General features: G+C 41.3%; 1 protein-coding gene across 1 annotated transcript in view; it reads right to left on the reverse strand.

Annotated features, from left to right (window-relative positions):
* The window catches only part of LOC126267391 (papilin), a 1,111,154-nt gene that overhangs the window by 202,165 nt on the left and 890,532 nt on the right, over positions 1–18,457 (reverse strand). Inside the window, exons 8-11 of the mRNA XM_049972582.1 lie at positions 18,255–18,335; positions 18,005–18,177; positions 11,041–11,176; positions 8,704–9,044 (exon numbers count right to left, since the gene is read on the reverse strand). Of these exons, the coding sequence (XP_049828539.1) occupies positions 8,704–9,044; positions 11,041–11,176; positions 18,005–18,177; positions 18,255–18,335 (731 nt within the window). The remainder of the gene's footprint in view (positions 1–8,703; positions 9,045–11,040; positions 11,177–18,004; positions 18,178–18,254; positions 18,336–18,457) is intronic.

Below are 18,457 nucleotides of genomic sequence, written 5' to 3' on the forward strand. Positions count from 1 at the left end.
ATCCCGGGAGCGGAAAGACTTCCCTTAGGGGAAAAAAAGGACAGATGTACACTCGCACACACACACACACACACACACACACACACACATCCATCCGCACATATGTCACAGACAAGCAAATATGTCTGCTTGTGTCTGTATGTGCGGATATGTGTGTGTGTGTGTGTGTGTGTGTGTGTGTGTGTGTGTGTGCGCGCGAGTGTACATCTGTCCTTTTTTTCCCCTAAGGGAAGTCTTTCCGCTCCCGGGATTGGAATGACTCCTTACCCTCTCCCTTAAAACCCACATCCTTTCGACTTTCCCTCTCCTTCCTGAAGAAGCAACCATCGGTTGCGAAAGCTAGCAATTCTGTGTGTGTGTTTGTGTGTTTTGTTCATGTGCCTGTCTGCCGGCGCTTTCCCGCTTGGTAAGTCTTGGAATCTTTGTTTTTAATATATTTTTCCCATGTGGAAGTTTCTTTCTATTTTATTTATCATCATATATATATATATATATATTGAAGTTATGTCCTCTTACGTATAGCATCAATGCCTACCATGCCAGAATACAGGCACACCACTTGTCATAGCAAGGCAGCACACTTTGTTTCCTTAAAGTGTCAACAATTATGGCGTAATGATGAACCTTGGTGCTCAAAATTTGTAATTTAGTGATGAAGCTTGAATGATTAATTAATATGACTGCATAGACAAAATATGTTATGACACGAACTGTGAAGTATACTGCATTTACTTGATATGAAAATGTCACATTGGCTTCTGTATTTTGTGTAATCACTGACAGACATTAATAGCCAAATAGATAAACATTTCTGATCTATGAGTCGATTCATAATAAGATAAAATATTATACATGAGCAGTGACTGTTGTTTCTAGTCGACTTCTGTTGATGCGTAAACTGTCTCTCCAGTATCATTTCATTAACACACATGACAATTTAAATTGTTTCCATTTTCTTACATCTCTCCATATCTTGTGATCAGGTGATTTATTGCTTTCTTATTCATTAATTTTTATATTTTTAACATACTTCCCTATTCTCTGCTCCCTCAAAAAGCTTGGCATTTTATAGACTTGCCATTATTGCTATCTCCTTTATTTTAAAGGTGAAGAAAAGCAATGTCCCCTCAACTGACATTTTTAGTTCAGAGCATGGTTTCCAGCTTTATTCCTACTAATTATATGTATTATGCTAGGAAATACATAAGTAAACTGCTCAAAAAGGTTCTGCACCATGTATATACTTATGAAAATGTGCGAGTTTTGATTTTAAGGAGTCAGAGAATAAAAGTACAAGCCTTATGAAAAAAAAAAGAAAGAAAAAAAGCCTTACTGTGTAATAAAAACAGAACAAAACAAAATGGTAACTGAAAGTCAATCTCTTTGAAAGCGTTCATCTTTGCACCTCTGTGAAATCAAAAGCTGCTGCTGATTACCATTCAGTATTATATTCTCAGACACTCATTAGCATGCTATATACAATGTGGCCAGCAGGTTACTGCTCAAGCTTTTCCCACACTTTGATGGCAGTTCTTCTGAAGTTTCAAGTGGTCTCACTCACAACTAACCCCATTCATGCCAGCATCATACTAAGGGCCATACCATTTGATCGATTCCTGACTTCTGGGGGAAGGTGTTTATGATTTGGGCACAGTGTGCTCATGCATCATCATTTTGAAAAACGAAGCCATTGCCAAAATGTTGGATTTAGGGCTCGACAATAGATTTCAGGATTCTGTTCCACTACTGCACTGTTCTCAAATTACCATTGATAAAGTTGAGAGGTGCCAAACATCTGTACTAATACTGAGTGACACAATTACTTTCTGAAGCAATGCGATTGTATGCCTGAGATGTACACTAACTTCTGTCTGTCTACACACACTTCTCTGAGAACATTTAGGTGTTTGATAAATCCTGCACACACCTTTGAAGACAACCAGAAACCAATGACACAGGCTCCATTTTTACTATCTTATTCATGTATCACAGTACTAGTGGGTTTGTTCTGTTACTTGCAGTGGATACTCAGGGGCCAAATTCATCATGTGCAGACAGGTGAATACGGTCTGAACTGACAAAACCTCCCAGTTGCCTCCATAACAGCAGCGCACAGTTTTGCTTCATTCTTCTTTGAGTACCTATGGTGCTTTAACATGTAAGTAGTGGTCAACAGCTAGTATTTTTGACTGTGGATGACCACTACAAGACAGATATTAAAAGTTCCATGTTTCTCAACAGCAGTTAAATATTCAAATGATATTACTAAGGGCTACAAAAGTTCAAACGACAACTTCACATGCTGATATCCCTTGTCACTATAAAGTAACAATGTGTGCACAAATTTAGATTGAAATTACCGAGGCATGCTGACAGACTCAACACTGCACACAAGCTGTACTGTCCTGTTCATGACTGGAGACACAACACTCTCTACTGAACTGTACAGAAAATACAAACTAAGTTATACAGGGTGAGTCACTAACTATTGCCATCTAGAATAACTCTGAAAGTATGATATTATCTGAAAAGTTTGTGGGACAAATGTTGCCTGTGACAATGGGGGCCATAACATGCAATTGGTATTTTGTTGCTAGGTGGGGTTGTGTCAGAGATATGAAGGTCAACTTTGTCTTCTTAAATGGGATGCTATAGTTCGGTACTTATTTTCTGATAGTGGCTATTGAGACGAATCCAATGATGTGTTATCATGGATTGAGTGGTATTCCTTATCACTTCAGCACTTATCGAAGCACATGCTCTGATAATTCTCTCTCGTTTATCGTGAAAATAGTAAATATGCACCGATTACAGCATATCCATCTAATGTGCCATTGACATGTAAACACCATTCAACAGTTTCACAATACAACACTAGTAGTAACAATAAGACTAGTATCATCAAATCAAGTGAATGTGAATGATTTATTCCTTCGAAGAACAAGTCGATATGCTTCTCATTTATGGAGAATGCCAACGAAATTCAGTGAGAACTAGAGACTTATATGCTGAAAGATATCCTCAAAATACTCACCCTACACATCATACATTTAAATATATGTATGACTAATTGAGAACAACTGGATCTTTAACACATTGGAAACATATTTGGCAAAGACAAGTTACTAACAAGGAAATGGAAATTGGTACTCTCGCCACTGTGGTTCGAGATCCTTGTGTTAGTTTGTGTCAAATCACAAGGGAATCTGGCATGAGCCAGAGTACTGTTGTTCATGTTCCGCATCACTATAAATATCATCCTTACCATACCCATCTCGACCAAGAATTAATTGGTATGGATTGTATGTGTCGCATTGAATTCTGCTGATGGGATCAACTTCAGATTTAGAGGGATAACACATTTATTAATTTGATTTGATTTACTGATGAGGCTATATTCATGAAACATGGAAATGTTTGTTTACATAAATGCATTATTGGACAACTGAAAATCCATGTTGGCTGTGGCAAGTTGCATACCAAAAACCACGGTCAGTGAATGTATGGTATGGGAATCTGGAGGACAGAATTATAGACCCCTATTTCATAGAAGGAAATCTCAATGGTAGGAATTACACCACATCCCTGCAAGAAAAATTAGGTCTGTTATTGGAAGAAATATCTTTAGGAACAAGGATAGGATGTGTGACTGCTGTGTACGGACGCAGGAGGAGCTGGCCACTGTTCGCGAACAGCTGAGCGTGTTGATGGCCGCGGTCAGCTGTCTTCAGGCTGCTGCCTCGGAGTGTAGCGGCAGTGGGGAGTCTGGTGGGTCGCAAGGTACACCCCAGGTGTTACATGCTTCACCCACTGTCCCTGCTGTCGAGACATCTTCGCGGGTACCGGGCGTTGTTGGGCCACCCTCTCCCCAAGGGGAGTGGCGGGTTCAGTGGAGTTCGCGGCGCACGAGGCGGAGGGTCAATGTGGAGGCTGGCCGTGTGGCATCGCCCGCTCTGCCTGTGACTGGACATGTGGCTGCTCCTTCAGCAAGGTCTGAGCAGGCACACGGGGGGGAAGGGGTTTATTAGTTATTGGGAGCTCCAACGTTAGGCGGGTGATGGAGCCCCTTAGGGAAATAGCGGAAAGGTCGGGGAAGAAGGCCAGTGTTCACTCTGTCTGCTTGCCGGGGGGGTCTCATCCGAGATGTGGAGGAGGCCCTACCGGCGGCGATAGAGAGCACTGGGTGCACCCAACTGCAAATTGTTGCTCATGTCGGCACCAATGACTCCTGCCGTCTGGGTTCAGAGGTCATCCTCAGTTCGTACAGGCGGTTGGCGGAGTTGGTGAAGGCGGAAAGCCTTACTCGCGGGGTGGAATCAGAGCTAACTATTTGTAGTATCGTTCCCAGAACCGATCGCGGTCCTCTGGTTTGGAGCCGAGTGGAAGGCTTAAACCAGAGGCTCAGACGATTCCGCGGAGAGCTGGGGTGCAAATTTCTCGACCTCCGCTATCGGGTGGAGAAATGTAGGGTGCCCCTGAATAGGTCAGGCGTGCACTACACGCCGGAAGCGGCTACGAGGGTAGCGGAGTACGTGTGGAGTGCACATGGGGTTTTTTTAGGTTAGAGAATTCCCTCCCTAGGCCCGACAAGACGCCTCCTGAGACGCGGCAAGGCAGGAGCAGGCAAAATGCAACAGGGAATAACAATATTAATGTGCTAATAGTAAACTGCAGGAGCGTCTATAGAAAGGTCCCAGAACTGCTCTCATTAATAAACGGTCACAACGCCCATATAGTACTAGGGACAGAAAGTTGGCTGAAACCACATGTAAACAGTAATGAAATCCTAAACTCAGATTGGAATGTATATCGCAGAGACAGGCTGGACAGTGAAGGGGGAGGCGTGTTTATAGCGATAAGAAGTGCAATAGTATCGAAGGAAATTGACGGAGATTCGAATTGTGAAATGATTTGGGTGAAGGTCACGGTTAAAGCAGGCTCAGACATGGTAATTGGATGTATCTATAGGCCCCCGGGCTCAGCAGCGGTTGTGGCTCAGCACCTGAAGAATAATTTGGAAAATATTTCGAGTAGATTCCCCACCATGTTATAGTTCTGGGTGGAGATTTTAATTTGCCGGATATAGACTGGGAGACTCAAACGTTCATAACGGGTGGCAGGGACAAAGAATCCAGTGAAATATTTTTAAGTGCTTTATCTTAAAACTACCTTGAGCAGTTAAACAGAGAACCGACTCGTGGCGATAACATATTAGACCTTCTGGTGACACACAGACCCGAACTATTTGAATCAGTTAATGCAGAACAGGGAATCAGCGATCATAAAGCGGTTACTGCATCGATGATTTCAGCCGTAAATAGAAATATTAAAAAAGGTAGGAAGATTTTTCTGTTTAGCAAAAGTGACGAAAAGCAGATTACAGAGTAACTGACGACTCAACACAAAAGTTTTGTCTCAAGCACAGATAGTGTTGAGGATCAGTGGACAAAGTTTTGTCTCAAGCACAGATAGTGTTGAGGATCAGTGGACAAAGTTCAAAACCATTGTACAATATGCGTTAGATGAGTATGTGCCAAGCAAGATCGTAAGAGATGGGAAAGAGCCACCGTGGTACAACAACCGAGTTAGAAAACTGCTGCGGAAGCAAAGGGAACTTCACAGCAAACATAAACATAGCCAAAGCCTTGCAGACAAACAAAAAATACGCGAAGTGAAATGTAGTGTGAGGAGGGCTATGCGAGAGGCTTTCAATGAATTCGAAAGTAAAGTTCTATGTACTGACTTGGCAGAAAATCCTAAGAAATTTTGGTCCTATGTCAAAGCGGTAGGTGGATCAAAACAAAATGTCCAGACACTCTGTGACCAAAATGGTACTGAAACAGAGGATGACAGACTAAAATACTAAATGTCTTCTTCCAAAGCTGTTTCACAGCGGAAGACTGCAGTGTGGTTCCTTCTCTAGATTGTCGCACAGTTGACAAAATGGTAGATATCGAAATAGACGACAGAGGGATAGAGAAACAATTAAAATCGCTCAAAAGAGGAAAGGCCGCTGGTCCTGATGGGATACCAGTTCTATTTTACACAGAGTACGCGAAGGAACTTGCCCCCCTTCTTGCAGCGGTGTACCGTAGGTCTCTAGAAGAGCGTAGCGTTCCAAAGGATTGGAAAAGGGCACAGGTCATCCCAGTTTTCAAGAAGGGACGTCGAACAGATGTGCAGAACTATAGACCTATATCTCTAACGTCGATCAGTTGTAGAATTTTGGAACACGTATTATGTTCGAGTATAATGACTTTTCTGGAGACTAGAAATCTGCTCTGTAGGAATCAGCATGGGTTTCGAAAAAGATGGTCGTGTGAAACCCAGCTCGCGCTATTCGTCCACGAGACTCAGAGGGCCTTAGACACGGGTTCACAGGTAGATGCCGTGTGGAAAATTGTACTGAAATGCAGGTGGATCTGCAGCGAATTGACGCATGGTGCACGGAATGGCAATTGAATCTCAATGTAGACAAGTGTAATGTGATGCGAATACATAGAAAGATAGGTCCCTTATCATTTAGCTACAAAATAGCAGGTCAGAAACTGGAAGCAGTTAATTCCATAAATTATCTGGGAGTACGCATTAGGAGTGATTTAAAATGGAATGAACATATAAAGTTGACCGTCGGTAAAGCAGATGCCAGACTGAGATTCATTGGAAGAATCCTAAGGAAATGCAATCCGACAACAAAGGAAGTAGGTTACACTATGCTTGTGCGCCCACTGCTTGAATACTGCTCAGCAGTGTGGGATCCGCATTAGATAGGGTTGATAGAAGAGATAGAGAAGATCCAACGGAGAGCAGCGCGCTTCGTTACAGGATCATTTAGTAATCGCGAAAGCGTTACGGAGATGATAGATAAACTCCAGTGGAAGACTCTGCAGGAGAGACGCTCAGTAGCTCGGTACGGGCTATTGTTAAAGTTTCGAGAACATACCTTCACCGAAGTATCAAGCAGTATATTGCTCCCTCCTACGTATATCTCGCGAAGAGACCATGAGGATAAAATCAGAGAGATTAGAGCCCACACAGAAGCATACCGACAATCCTTTTTTCCACGTACAATACGAGACTGGAATAGAAGGGAGAACCGATAGAGGTACTCAGGGTACCCTCCGCCACACACTGTCAGGTGGCTTGCGGAGTATGGATGTAGATGTAGATGTAGAAGGAACAGAATGTGGTATCAACACGATGGGTGTCTGGCACATTTTTCGCTGATGGCTAGAAATGAGTTGTAGAGACAATTCCCAAATCATTGGATTCGACTTGGAGGAGATGTGTCATGCCCAGCTCGTTCGCCAGATTTGATGCCTCTGAATTTTTTCTTGTGGGGATTCGTAAAACACACTGTTTAAAAAGACATCCCAACTACCCCTGAAGATATGCAAGAGAGAATTGTCAGAGCATGTGCTTCAATAAGTGCCTATATTGATAAGGAACACCACTCAATCCATGATAAGAAGTTTGTAGCACTACATTGACACCAATGGTCATCACTTCGAACACCTTCTGTGAATGGATGTTCATGCAACCTTTGTGACCTTCGTTGACCTTCAAAGACCTTAGTGTTACACATCATTGGATTCGTCTTGGTAGCCACTATCAGAAAATAAGTAACAAACTACAGCATCCCATTTAAGAAAATAAAGTTGACCTTCATACCTCTGAAGTGACCCCAACTAGCAACAAAAGACCTACGTCATATTATGGCCCGCCATTATCCCATGCAATTTTTATCCCTCAAACTTACACCTCTGATCATACTTCCGGAGTTACTCTTGGTGGCAATAGTTAGTGACTCACCCTGTGTTCAGTTTTCTGTGGTCAAATGAGTATTCTGGTTTCTGTCAAGAAAACAAACTCTGAGAGTCATAAAGGTGGTGCAAAACTGTCTTGAGCAGTTTAATATACAAAGTTTAACCACCACATGCCAAATTGTATACACTAACTACGGCAATACTGTAATGCATGGTCAAAATCTGTAGCAACTACATGCACAACAATGAAAATAAATTACTACTGTTATATTCATTGAGAAGTCCAAGAGACACCTCACACTGTAGCATTCTTTACGATGACAATAAACAGCAACATTAATAGCAGGAAGCTGGTAAATAAATATAAGTGAAGCATACACAGCTAGCTACTGGACACAAATGAATGACAAAAAAAATCTGTTGTACAATCTCAAGAAACATCTTTACGTTATTATTTGGCTGAGCAAAATTGGCAACAATGCATTATTTCCATCACATGAGCATGTGTTGAACAACCAACACTGAAATGTCAAACAAGAACTTCCAGAGTGTATAATTTATAACACTTGAAACTAATTAATATTAAAAGTATTATTTTATTATACAAATGCCTTATGTATTCCATTTGCACTAATCCAGGTTATGGACTATTTCTGTTCACAGCTGCTTATAATTACTGTCTAATTACTTTACATCTAAATGTACATTTAGATCTCTGCCTTCTGAATACTAGTTTATATGAAATGTGCAGGATAAAAAATCATTGTGGACACAGGTTACAATAACAATCTTTCATTATTAAATGTAGGTAAGTCAACATGTATCTGAAGCAATGCTGACACAGCCCATGACAGTACTCCAATTAATATACAAACTAACAATAATATTCATTTGATTTTTATTTTTACCTTACAACTGAAATTTTTATGGTACTTACAGGTCTCCAAGGGCCAACATGCCATGTTGGGCACACAACATCCTGATTGCACGGTTGTGACGTGAGAGGTTTTGGACCCAATACTTCCAGACATTGCTCCTCATCTACTATAGATGGGAGGTTGTTGCTAACTATTCTTTCACAATAAACTGGCCTTGTCTGCACTCCCCCACCACAAGTAGCACTACAGCTGCCCCAGTCACCAACAGACCAATCAGGCAAGCAAGGATCTGTACCACAGGATTCATTCCTTCTGGGTTCTAATGAAGGATCGCAGAGATCATTAGGAACAACTAGTCCATCTTTCCGTCTGATACATGATACATTTCGCACCTGGAAACCTGAAATTCAAATTTACGAATTAGATTTTTCAAGATTTTACATTAAATTTATGAATTCATGTATTAAATTCGTGTATTCAACCACTCCAACACCTGAGACTATCATGCGCAGTCTCACAAAAAGTAATTCTTTCAAATATGAAGTGCAGACTTCTCTAATGTATCATAGAACATCTTATTAACGCTCAAAATATATGGCCAAAATGCTTTAAGAGAATGTAAGATTAACAAAAATGGACAAATACAATCATGTACACAGTAGAACACTATTGTCTCGGCAATAACTTGAGAACATCTGAGAGAGTGGTCTGTTCTGAGTGGTATTTATGAGAGTATAGTGCTTTCCTCATGACAGAATTTTAGTCTGGAAATCATAATAAGCTGGAATTCTTGGACATAGCGATCAGACAATAGTGATTTCATTCAGCCTGGTTTTCTCATCTGGTCAGCTTTTCTGGAAGCCCTGCTGCTGTTGTATGTCCCATCTTGGCTTTAGAGACTCTGGCTGGTGTATCTCACAGCATCTGTGGACTGAGACTGCCCTTGCGCTCTCAGTATACCTTCTTACTCCATATAACTAGTCATCAGGCTGACAGCACCTCTCACCCTAAGATGTCAATTCGCTGCATTAACACTTGACAGTTAATTACTCCAGACTGGTTTGTAGTGCAATTATATACCCACATAACCTGGTGGATAGGATGAACAGCAATCTGCAACTGTTTGATGATGATGATGTAGTGTAAATAAAAGTAACTGTAGAAGGATACAGGATGACAGACACAATTTGTAATTTAGTGTGACGAATGGCAGCTCTAAATGTAGGCTAATGTAAGTTAATGCTATGAGTAGGAAAAACAACCCTGTAGTGTTCAAATACAATATTGGTAGTACACTGCTCGACACAGTCACGACAATTAAATATCTAGGCAAAACGTTGAAAAGCGACATGAAATGGAATGACCAAGTAAGGCCAGTAGTAGGGGATGCAAATGGTAACTTACATTTATTGGGAGACTATTAGGACAGTGCACCTCATCTAAAAGGAGACTGTATATAGGATGCTAGTGTGACCTATTCTTGAGTACTACTCGAGTTTTTGGGATCCATACCAGGTCAGATTAAAGGAAGACATTGAAGTTAATTCAGATTGCTGTATTTGTTACTGGCATGTTCAATCAACACACGAGTATTACAGAGCTGCTTTGTCAAATCAAATGGGTTTCTAGGAGGGAAGATGATGTATCGTAGCAACACTGAGCTGCATTCCCTGATAAAATAGCTCACATTGGCATTGATCCAATCATGCTGTGTCACACTACCACAAGTTCACTGACAGTGGGTATATTCGTATGCCGCCAGGGATTCATAAGTACACACAGCACCACACCCAGGCAGTCTCATCCTGGACTAAGCTACAGCTGTTGCCATAATGTCAAGCGTTTTGATCACTCTCATCTGGATTTCAGCTCTGCTACGAACTGAACTATTCTGAGTTTTCTTCTACTCAGCACTCTGATCACCACTGTCTTCCACGGATTTCACTATCAATGTCCCAGTGGCAGTGCAGGTCCAGTCACTGAATTTTGTACAATTCTGTTTTCTGTCTTTGTCTGTAGAGGAATAAACTGTGTTGAATACTCACATCTTCCATTTTTTGTTGTTCTTCAGCTGCATAACCCCTTCTTGGATGTAGTAATACTGAATTTCAGGATCACAAAAAGTACTCATTATTAACATGCTCTTAGCATCACATTTCACAGTGTTCCAGAAACTTGTTAAATAAATAAAGATCTGTGTACACTTTCTAAACTAGGAACTGTATTAGAGTTTATAAAGACACTTTTCTCTTACACTTTATTTACCAATAGACCTGGGAGGACATCATATAATAACGAGACTGATTTCTGAGTTATGTGTATGATTTCTGGATTAAATATACAGATGCAACTGTAAGGACTGATAGGAGATAAATAAAAATTTATTTTTGCTTTACCTCCACCACATGTCACAGTACAGTCTGAGAATTCTCCAGGGATCCATGTGTAGGTGTCTGGATCTGTAGGTTGTGAAACTCCTTTAGGAATACTGTATTCATAATGTATTCCAGGGTTAGTTCCTTGGTACAAAAGCTATAAGAAAAAAAATATATTTTAAAAAGAAAGCAATATGTCATTCTACTTGTACGATTCACAAAAATAATTGTGTTCAATAACCTTCATTTAAAAAATGTGAAATAAACACAAAACAAGTTTCACACTAAAATAACATTCGCTCCAAACAAGCAACATCACCAAATGTTACAGATTAATAATCAAAATTAGAAATACTTCCTGCATTAGCCCATAAAACCTTTGCTAGAGAAGATGACTGTGTGAAAAGGATGTGAAAAATTGTCAGTTATCATATTTCAGAATTCTCCACAATAGCAGTTCCCAACATGATCATCTTAGTTACTAACAGTAAGGCTTACTTTGTAAACAAAAGCCCACACATATCTTAAACTAACTTTTATCAATGCATTCAACACAAACTTTTGTAAAGTATATCTTTTCCTCTTCAAAATGTATCACTTTGGTAAACAGTGGCCACTGAGGCATTACACTGAGGTGGAGGGGTGTGGGGATGGGGTGGTGGTAGGGGTGGGGGTTGGGGGAGGGGGGGGGGGGGCGAGAGGAGCAGGAGGGACAGTGGGAACAACTTGTTACAATGGCACTCTTCTTATGTACGGTAAGAATTTCATATATTCCTGGAGAACATGTAGGAAATATTTGTATAATTATATAATTTTGCACGTGTGTGTGTGTGTGTGTGTGTGTGTGTGTGTGTGAGAGAGAGAGAGAGAGAGAGAGAGAGAGAGAGAGAGAGAGAGAGAGAGAGAGAGAGAGAGAGAGAGAGAGGTTTCTTTTCTTCTTTCATATCTGCATGGGAAATAAAACATATTACCAACCTAAAAAATCTTTCTCTCTCACACACACACATCAACCATGCAATTCTTCACTGCTTATAACGATGATGTGATTTACCAAACAAAAGTGCTGGCAGGTCGATACACACACAAACAAACACAAACATACACACAAAATTCAAGCTTTCGCAACAAACCGTTGCTTCATCAGAAAAGACGGAAGGAGAGGGAAAGACGAAAGGATGTGGGTTTTAAGGGAGAGGGTAAGGAGTCATTCCAGTCACGGGAGCGGAAAGACTTACCTTAGGAGGAGAAAAGGATCATTTGAACGCCCATAAAATATCGTTAACGCTTTGCTCCCGTCAACCACATTGCACACTGACACTGCACTGTGTTACAGTTTCCACATAAACAACGCAAGTATCAAAAACAACGCCCCCCTATTCAAACCACGCATACAAAACATGAAAAAGAAAACTACAATAATTATATAATGTAGTTAACTCTATTTCCTGAAACGTTAAATGAATCTAGGACCTTGATGTTATTCCAGTCTTACACCAATTAACATCTCCCCATAATACACACAAGGAAAGCCAAAAACACCATTGCCTTCTTCACCAGCACAAATCCATTTGTTCTTATGGTAAAAATCCTGACTGATCTTACGATGCCAATTTTTTTGTTCGCTGCTGCAGATCGGCCTACCTAGTGTTTTATCTGAATTTTCTCACTGAGCCTCCTGTCACTAAATAGTGTTTTTAATAATTCACTTACTTTGTTCATGTTTTAATATTCACAGTCAACTTAATTGAGACATACAGAAAACATTCTGCACATAGCTGTACGGTTTTCATTACCCGACCTCACAATGAACCACAATGTCTTTGGACACAACTGTAGTGCAGAAATGTGATGAAGATAAATAGAAATACTACATTGTTGTTTTGAAAGCAGGTACTCAACATATGGTTAATATGTTAGTTTTTTGTCCTGTACCAATAACCCTGTTGTGAAATATACAAATATTGAAATAATCAAACAGTGGAAAATCCAGGATGGAATGTAACAATATTATGAAAAGGATAGTTGTTTGCTCAAAATATAGCAGAGATGCTGAGTTGCTGACAGGCGCAACAGAAAGACTATTGAAATGTGAGCTTTTGGCCAACAGGGCCTTCATCAAAAATAGACAACATACACACACACATTCATGCAAATGCAACTCACACAAACATGCTCACAGTCTCGGGTAACTGAAAGCATACTGCAAGCAATAGCGCATGACGGGAGAGGCAGCCCCATGGTGGGGGTAAGGAGGAGGCTGGAGTGAGCAGGGGGGTGGATAGATGGGTAGAGGTGGGGGACGGTACAGTGCTGCTTGTGGGAGCATACAGGGACAAGGTCGAGGATGAGTAGGGCACCTAGGTGGAGTCAGGAGGTTAGACAGAGCGCAGATCCAGTTGTTTCTTGACCACAGTTTTTCGGTGGCCATTCATGAGGACAGACAGCTTGTTGGTTGTCATGCCTATGTAGAATGCAGCACAGTGACTGCTGTTTAGCTTGTAGATCAAATGACTGGTTTTACAGGTAGCCCTGCCTTTGATGGGTTAGGTAATTTTTGTGGTTGGATTGGAGTGGGTAGTGATGGGAGGATGTATGGCACACATCTTGCATCTAGCTCTATTACAGGTATATAATGAGGCAAGGGGTTGGGAGCACTGGTTGTGTAGGTATGGATGAAGATATTATGTAGGTTCAGTGGATGATAAAATACCACTGTGGGAGTGATGGGAAGGATGGTGGGTACGACATTCCTCATTTCATGGCACGATGAAAGGTAGTCAAAACCAGAAATTACAGCAACAGGCACAACGACACCTCAAAAAACTCTCCACCCTGTTCACTTCCTATTCCCACCTTGGACTACAATTATCCACCACCTCTACAACTACCTCCAAACCTCCCGCACATCCCCTCATAGCTGACAAACCCTGTATCGCAGGCCTACTACATTTACCCCAACCTCAAAAACTCTCTCCCACCACCACTTAGAATCCAAAACCTGTTGCTAAATGGTATTTTTAATAATTCACTTACTTTGTTCATGTTTGTAACTTTCACAGTCAACTGAATTTAGACACAAAGAAAACACTTTGTACACAGTTGTAGTGTTTTAATTATCTCACCTCACAATGAATTACAACATGGTTTGGACAGAACTATATTACACAAACGTGATGAACATAAACATAAACACAACACCGTTCTTTTGAAAACAGGTGCTCAACACATTGTATGTTGGCTTTTTGTTCTGTACCGATATCCCTAAAGTTCTGAAATCTACAGATATTGAAATAAACAAACAGTAGAAAATTCTGGAAGGAGTCACTACTGAAGCCACCTCCCTTTATATAGCATGCTCTTGGCCTTATAACTATTTAACACTAACTTTCCCAACATCTGATAGATTCCAAACCAACAACCTCCTTCCTAGTCGCCATGACCAACTATATCCTTACCCACAATTACTTCTCCTTTGAAGGCATTGCCTATAAACAAATCTGGGGTTCGGCTACAGGCACCCGCATGGCACCGTCCTGTCCCGATCTATTCATGAGACATCTAGAGGAATGCTTCTAAATCACCAAGACTCCAAACCATCACCTGGTTCAGATTCACTGATGTCACAATCTGGATCAAGGGTGAGAACAACCTATCCACATTCCTCCAGAACCTCAACACCCTTTCCCCCATTCACTTCACTTGTTCCTACTCAACCCAAAAAACCATCTTCCTTGATGCTGACCTCCACCTCAAAGATGGCTACATCAGTACATCTCAAAATGACCAACCCCCAGCAATACCTCAACTTCAACAACTACCACCCATTCCATACCAAGCTGTCCCTTCCATATAGCCTTGCCACCCATGGCTGTCACATCTGTAGTGATGAGTAGCCCTTTTCAAAATATACCGAGGGTCTCACTGAGGCCTTCACAGACCATAATTACCCTCCCAACCACATACCTTTCAAGTCAGCCACCACCTCACGAAGTCCCACCATCCAGCCACAGAGGAGCATTCCTCTCACAGCTCAGTACCACCCAGGACAGGAGCAACTGAATTACGTTATCTGCCAGGGTTTTAACTACCTCATGTCATGCCCTGAAATGAGAAATGTCCTACCCACTATCTTTCCTATCCCTCCCACAGTGGTATTTCGCTGTCCACCGGACCTACACTATATCCTCATCCATTTCTACACAATGCCTGTTCCTAACCCCTTGCCTAATGGATCATATCCCTATAATAGACATATATGCAAGACCTGCCCCATATGTCCTGCCACCACTACCTACTCCAGTCTGGTCACAAACATAAACTATCCCGTCAAAGGCAGGGCTACCTGCGAAACCAGCCATGTGATCTACAAGCTAAGCTGCAGGAACTGTGCTGTATTCTACATGGGCATGGCAACCAACAAGCTGTCTGTCCTCATGAATGGCTGACAAAAAACTGTGGCCAAGAAACAGCTGGACCACCATGTTGCTCAGCATGCCATCCAACAAGACATTCTCTATTTCAATGATTGATTCACAGCCTGTTCCATCTGGATCCTTCTCACCAACACCACGTTTTGAACTGCACAGGTGGGAACTCTCCCTGTAATATATCCTTTGTGCCCATAATCCTCCTGACATCAACCTTCATTAGTCATTGTCCTTATCCATCTAGCCCCTTCCCTGTTCCCATTTCAGCATTACACAGCCCTCTATTACACCAACGTACCATCAGTCTTTTTACTTGACTTGTCTTCTGTTCCACTCCCCTCCCACCTGTCTAACCTCCCGAGTGCACCTAGCTGCCCTACCTGTTCTCCAACTCATCTCTGTATGCTCCCACAAGCAGTACTTTACCATCCTCTGCACCTACCATGCTGTCCCTCCCTCTCCCTGCCTCAGCTTCCTCTTTATCCGCACCACCAGGTTGCCTCTCCCATAATGCGCTGCTGCTCGCAGTCTGGCTTCAGTTGCCAGAGATAGTGGTCATGTGTATGTGAGTTGCATTTGCGTGAGTGCGTGTGTATGTGTATGGCGTCTATTTTCCATGAAGGCCTTGTTGGCAAAAAGCCCATTTTCTGACTGTCTTTTTGTTGTGCCTTTAGCATCTCTGCTATATGGTGAGCAGCAACTATCCCTTTCACAATACTGAAATAATGCCTTTTAGTTTCTAATTTGACGGCATAATTGTATTCAAACCATTTATAACTGTATTATTTTAGCATTTGGTTTTATTAAGCATTAATTTGCATTTTCCAGGGCATTAGCATTAACTAGCAGGGAGTCTGTAACACTTGGTTGCAGGAAGTTTGAGTCCAGAATGTATTCTAACACTGACAAATTGTCTGTAGGATTCTGTCTCGGGTTCTCTGGACAGTATCATTTGATAAATTTCCTGAAGATGGCGAGCACATTTGGCTGGCATTGTCAAAGCTTCACCTTCCACTGTTTGTGGTGGGCCAGCAATGAAGGGCAAAGATTTGACAATGCCAATCACTGGTACTGATGCAACATCAGAAAAATTATCAAACTAATGTTGGCCAAAGAACATGAAGCAGAAGTCACCTGGAAATTTATCAACAAGTGGCCATGAAAGCCTCAACAATTTTATTCTGACATTGTCAGTAGATGGCAGAATCGTTCTTCTGTAGCTTCTGCACGTTACTGCTCCTGTCGAGAAGAACATAAAGCTTTAAGTCAAAGCAAACTTGGCTCTACCCCTGTCAGAAGAAGCTTGTAGAAATGGACAACCGAGCTTTTCACACAGCACTTATGAGCACAGACTGTGTCAATCTTAACATGCCTCTTCAAACCAGAGAACACATACTCAGAAACAATGTTTTATGTGCAGTTTGTATAGATTTCTTTGTTTCTCTGTCATAAAAGTGGCCTCACAGCATTATTCCAGAAGCTGCACTTGGCAACAACTCAAATTATTGCCTATAAATTTCACTGAATCGATGGATAAAGAGAAACAAAAACATTGCGAGATAGGGTGGAAGGGCAGGAAATAGTCTGGGAACAAGGGCACGGAAGGACTAATAATAACAGAATATTATTATGAGGGTGAACGATGACTTTGAAGAACAATTCCCACCTGTGTATTTCAGGAAACCTAATGTCTGATGATACAGATAGCTTGGTTTATGCAGTTCAGGATATTGTGCAGTGCACAATACTGTGCAGCACACTGTGCAGGGCTGAATGCTGTGCACCTTACTATGTCAGTGGGTGGTCAACTTTGCTTGTGAACACTGTTTGATGAGGGCCATTTGTGTGGATGCAGGTAGATAGCAACTTGCTGGCCATGTTCACATAAAAATCTGTGCAGGAATTACAGCAGAGTTGTCTTTCGAAGGAGCTCCTGTTTCTGGGGGATGGATGGATTGATGGATATGGTGTTATGGGCGCTCAACAGTGTGGTCTTTAGCGCCCGAACGGAAACAACAATGGACGAGTGTCACTAAAATGCAGCAAGTGCAAAAATAGGACTAAAATTAAAGGTGAAAGTCTAGATAGGCAGTTTGCATGTCAACAGTAGCAAATTGGAAAGCAGCACATGAAGAGGAGAACTGCAGGAGAACGTAGGAGAAGGGGTTAAAATGAAACACATAGCACATGTTTGGAACTGGCCTATTACAAGAAGTTTCTGGGGGAGTGGGATGTATCAGTGACATGAATGGTATAGGACATGCTATGTGAATATATTGTAAAGTTTTCTACCTCAGCCTTTTAGATTGATACTGCATATGCTAGGTATTAGTTTGAGTACAGTACTTACTTCGAAAAACAAATTTTATTTGTGATTTGTCATATTTGATTTGTTACATGCTGTCATCAGTCATTTCATTTTTAAGACACAAGAAATATTATGAATTGCAGCCGATTGTAGTTCAGGAAAGTCAATTTTAGTTCAGGAAATAATTAAATCTTCTTGAAAAAAGTATACTTTTTTTCTTTTCATGTACCAAGATGGATATAATACATACCACAATATAAACAGCCTCCCTTGTTGGACCAAGAGCAGAGATGGATTCTGGTGCCAAGAATGCATGTGGGACTCTCTCATAGTGAAATATTGTTCCTGCAAATCTTAGGCTTCTTGGAAAGTCAATCCTCCAGTTCCCATTTAAATAATAGTGGCCACTTTCATTTCTGATTGCTGGAAACAGTATTTGATTTAGTATACCAACAAAAGTAAAACAAACAGCTAACAAAGACAGGAAGAACACCACCAACCTAAGTAGTTGCTAGAGGCCTTCAGTTCATGAACACGTATGTTTGTTGCTCCTGCAGGGATCAGAAGGATGTCATTGTAACCTGAGGAAGAAACAGGAAAAAAATAGTTAACACTATAGGATTTTGATTGCAAAATATTGGGTTGGTGCTTAAGTTCCTAGTGTTTTTCTGTAAGTTCAATAACCACAACAGATACCTATAAC

This window comes from Schistocerca gregaria, chromosome 4 (assembly GCF_023897955.1).
Source record: "Schistocerca gregaria isolate iqSchGreg1 chromosome 4, iqSchGreg1.2, whole genome shotgun sequence".
Classification (NCBI taxonomy): domain Eukaryota; kingdom Metazoa; phylum Arthropoda; class Insecta; order Orthoptera; family Acrididae; genus Schistocerca; species Schistocerca gregaria.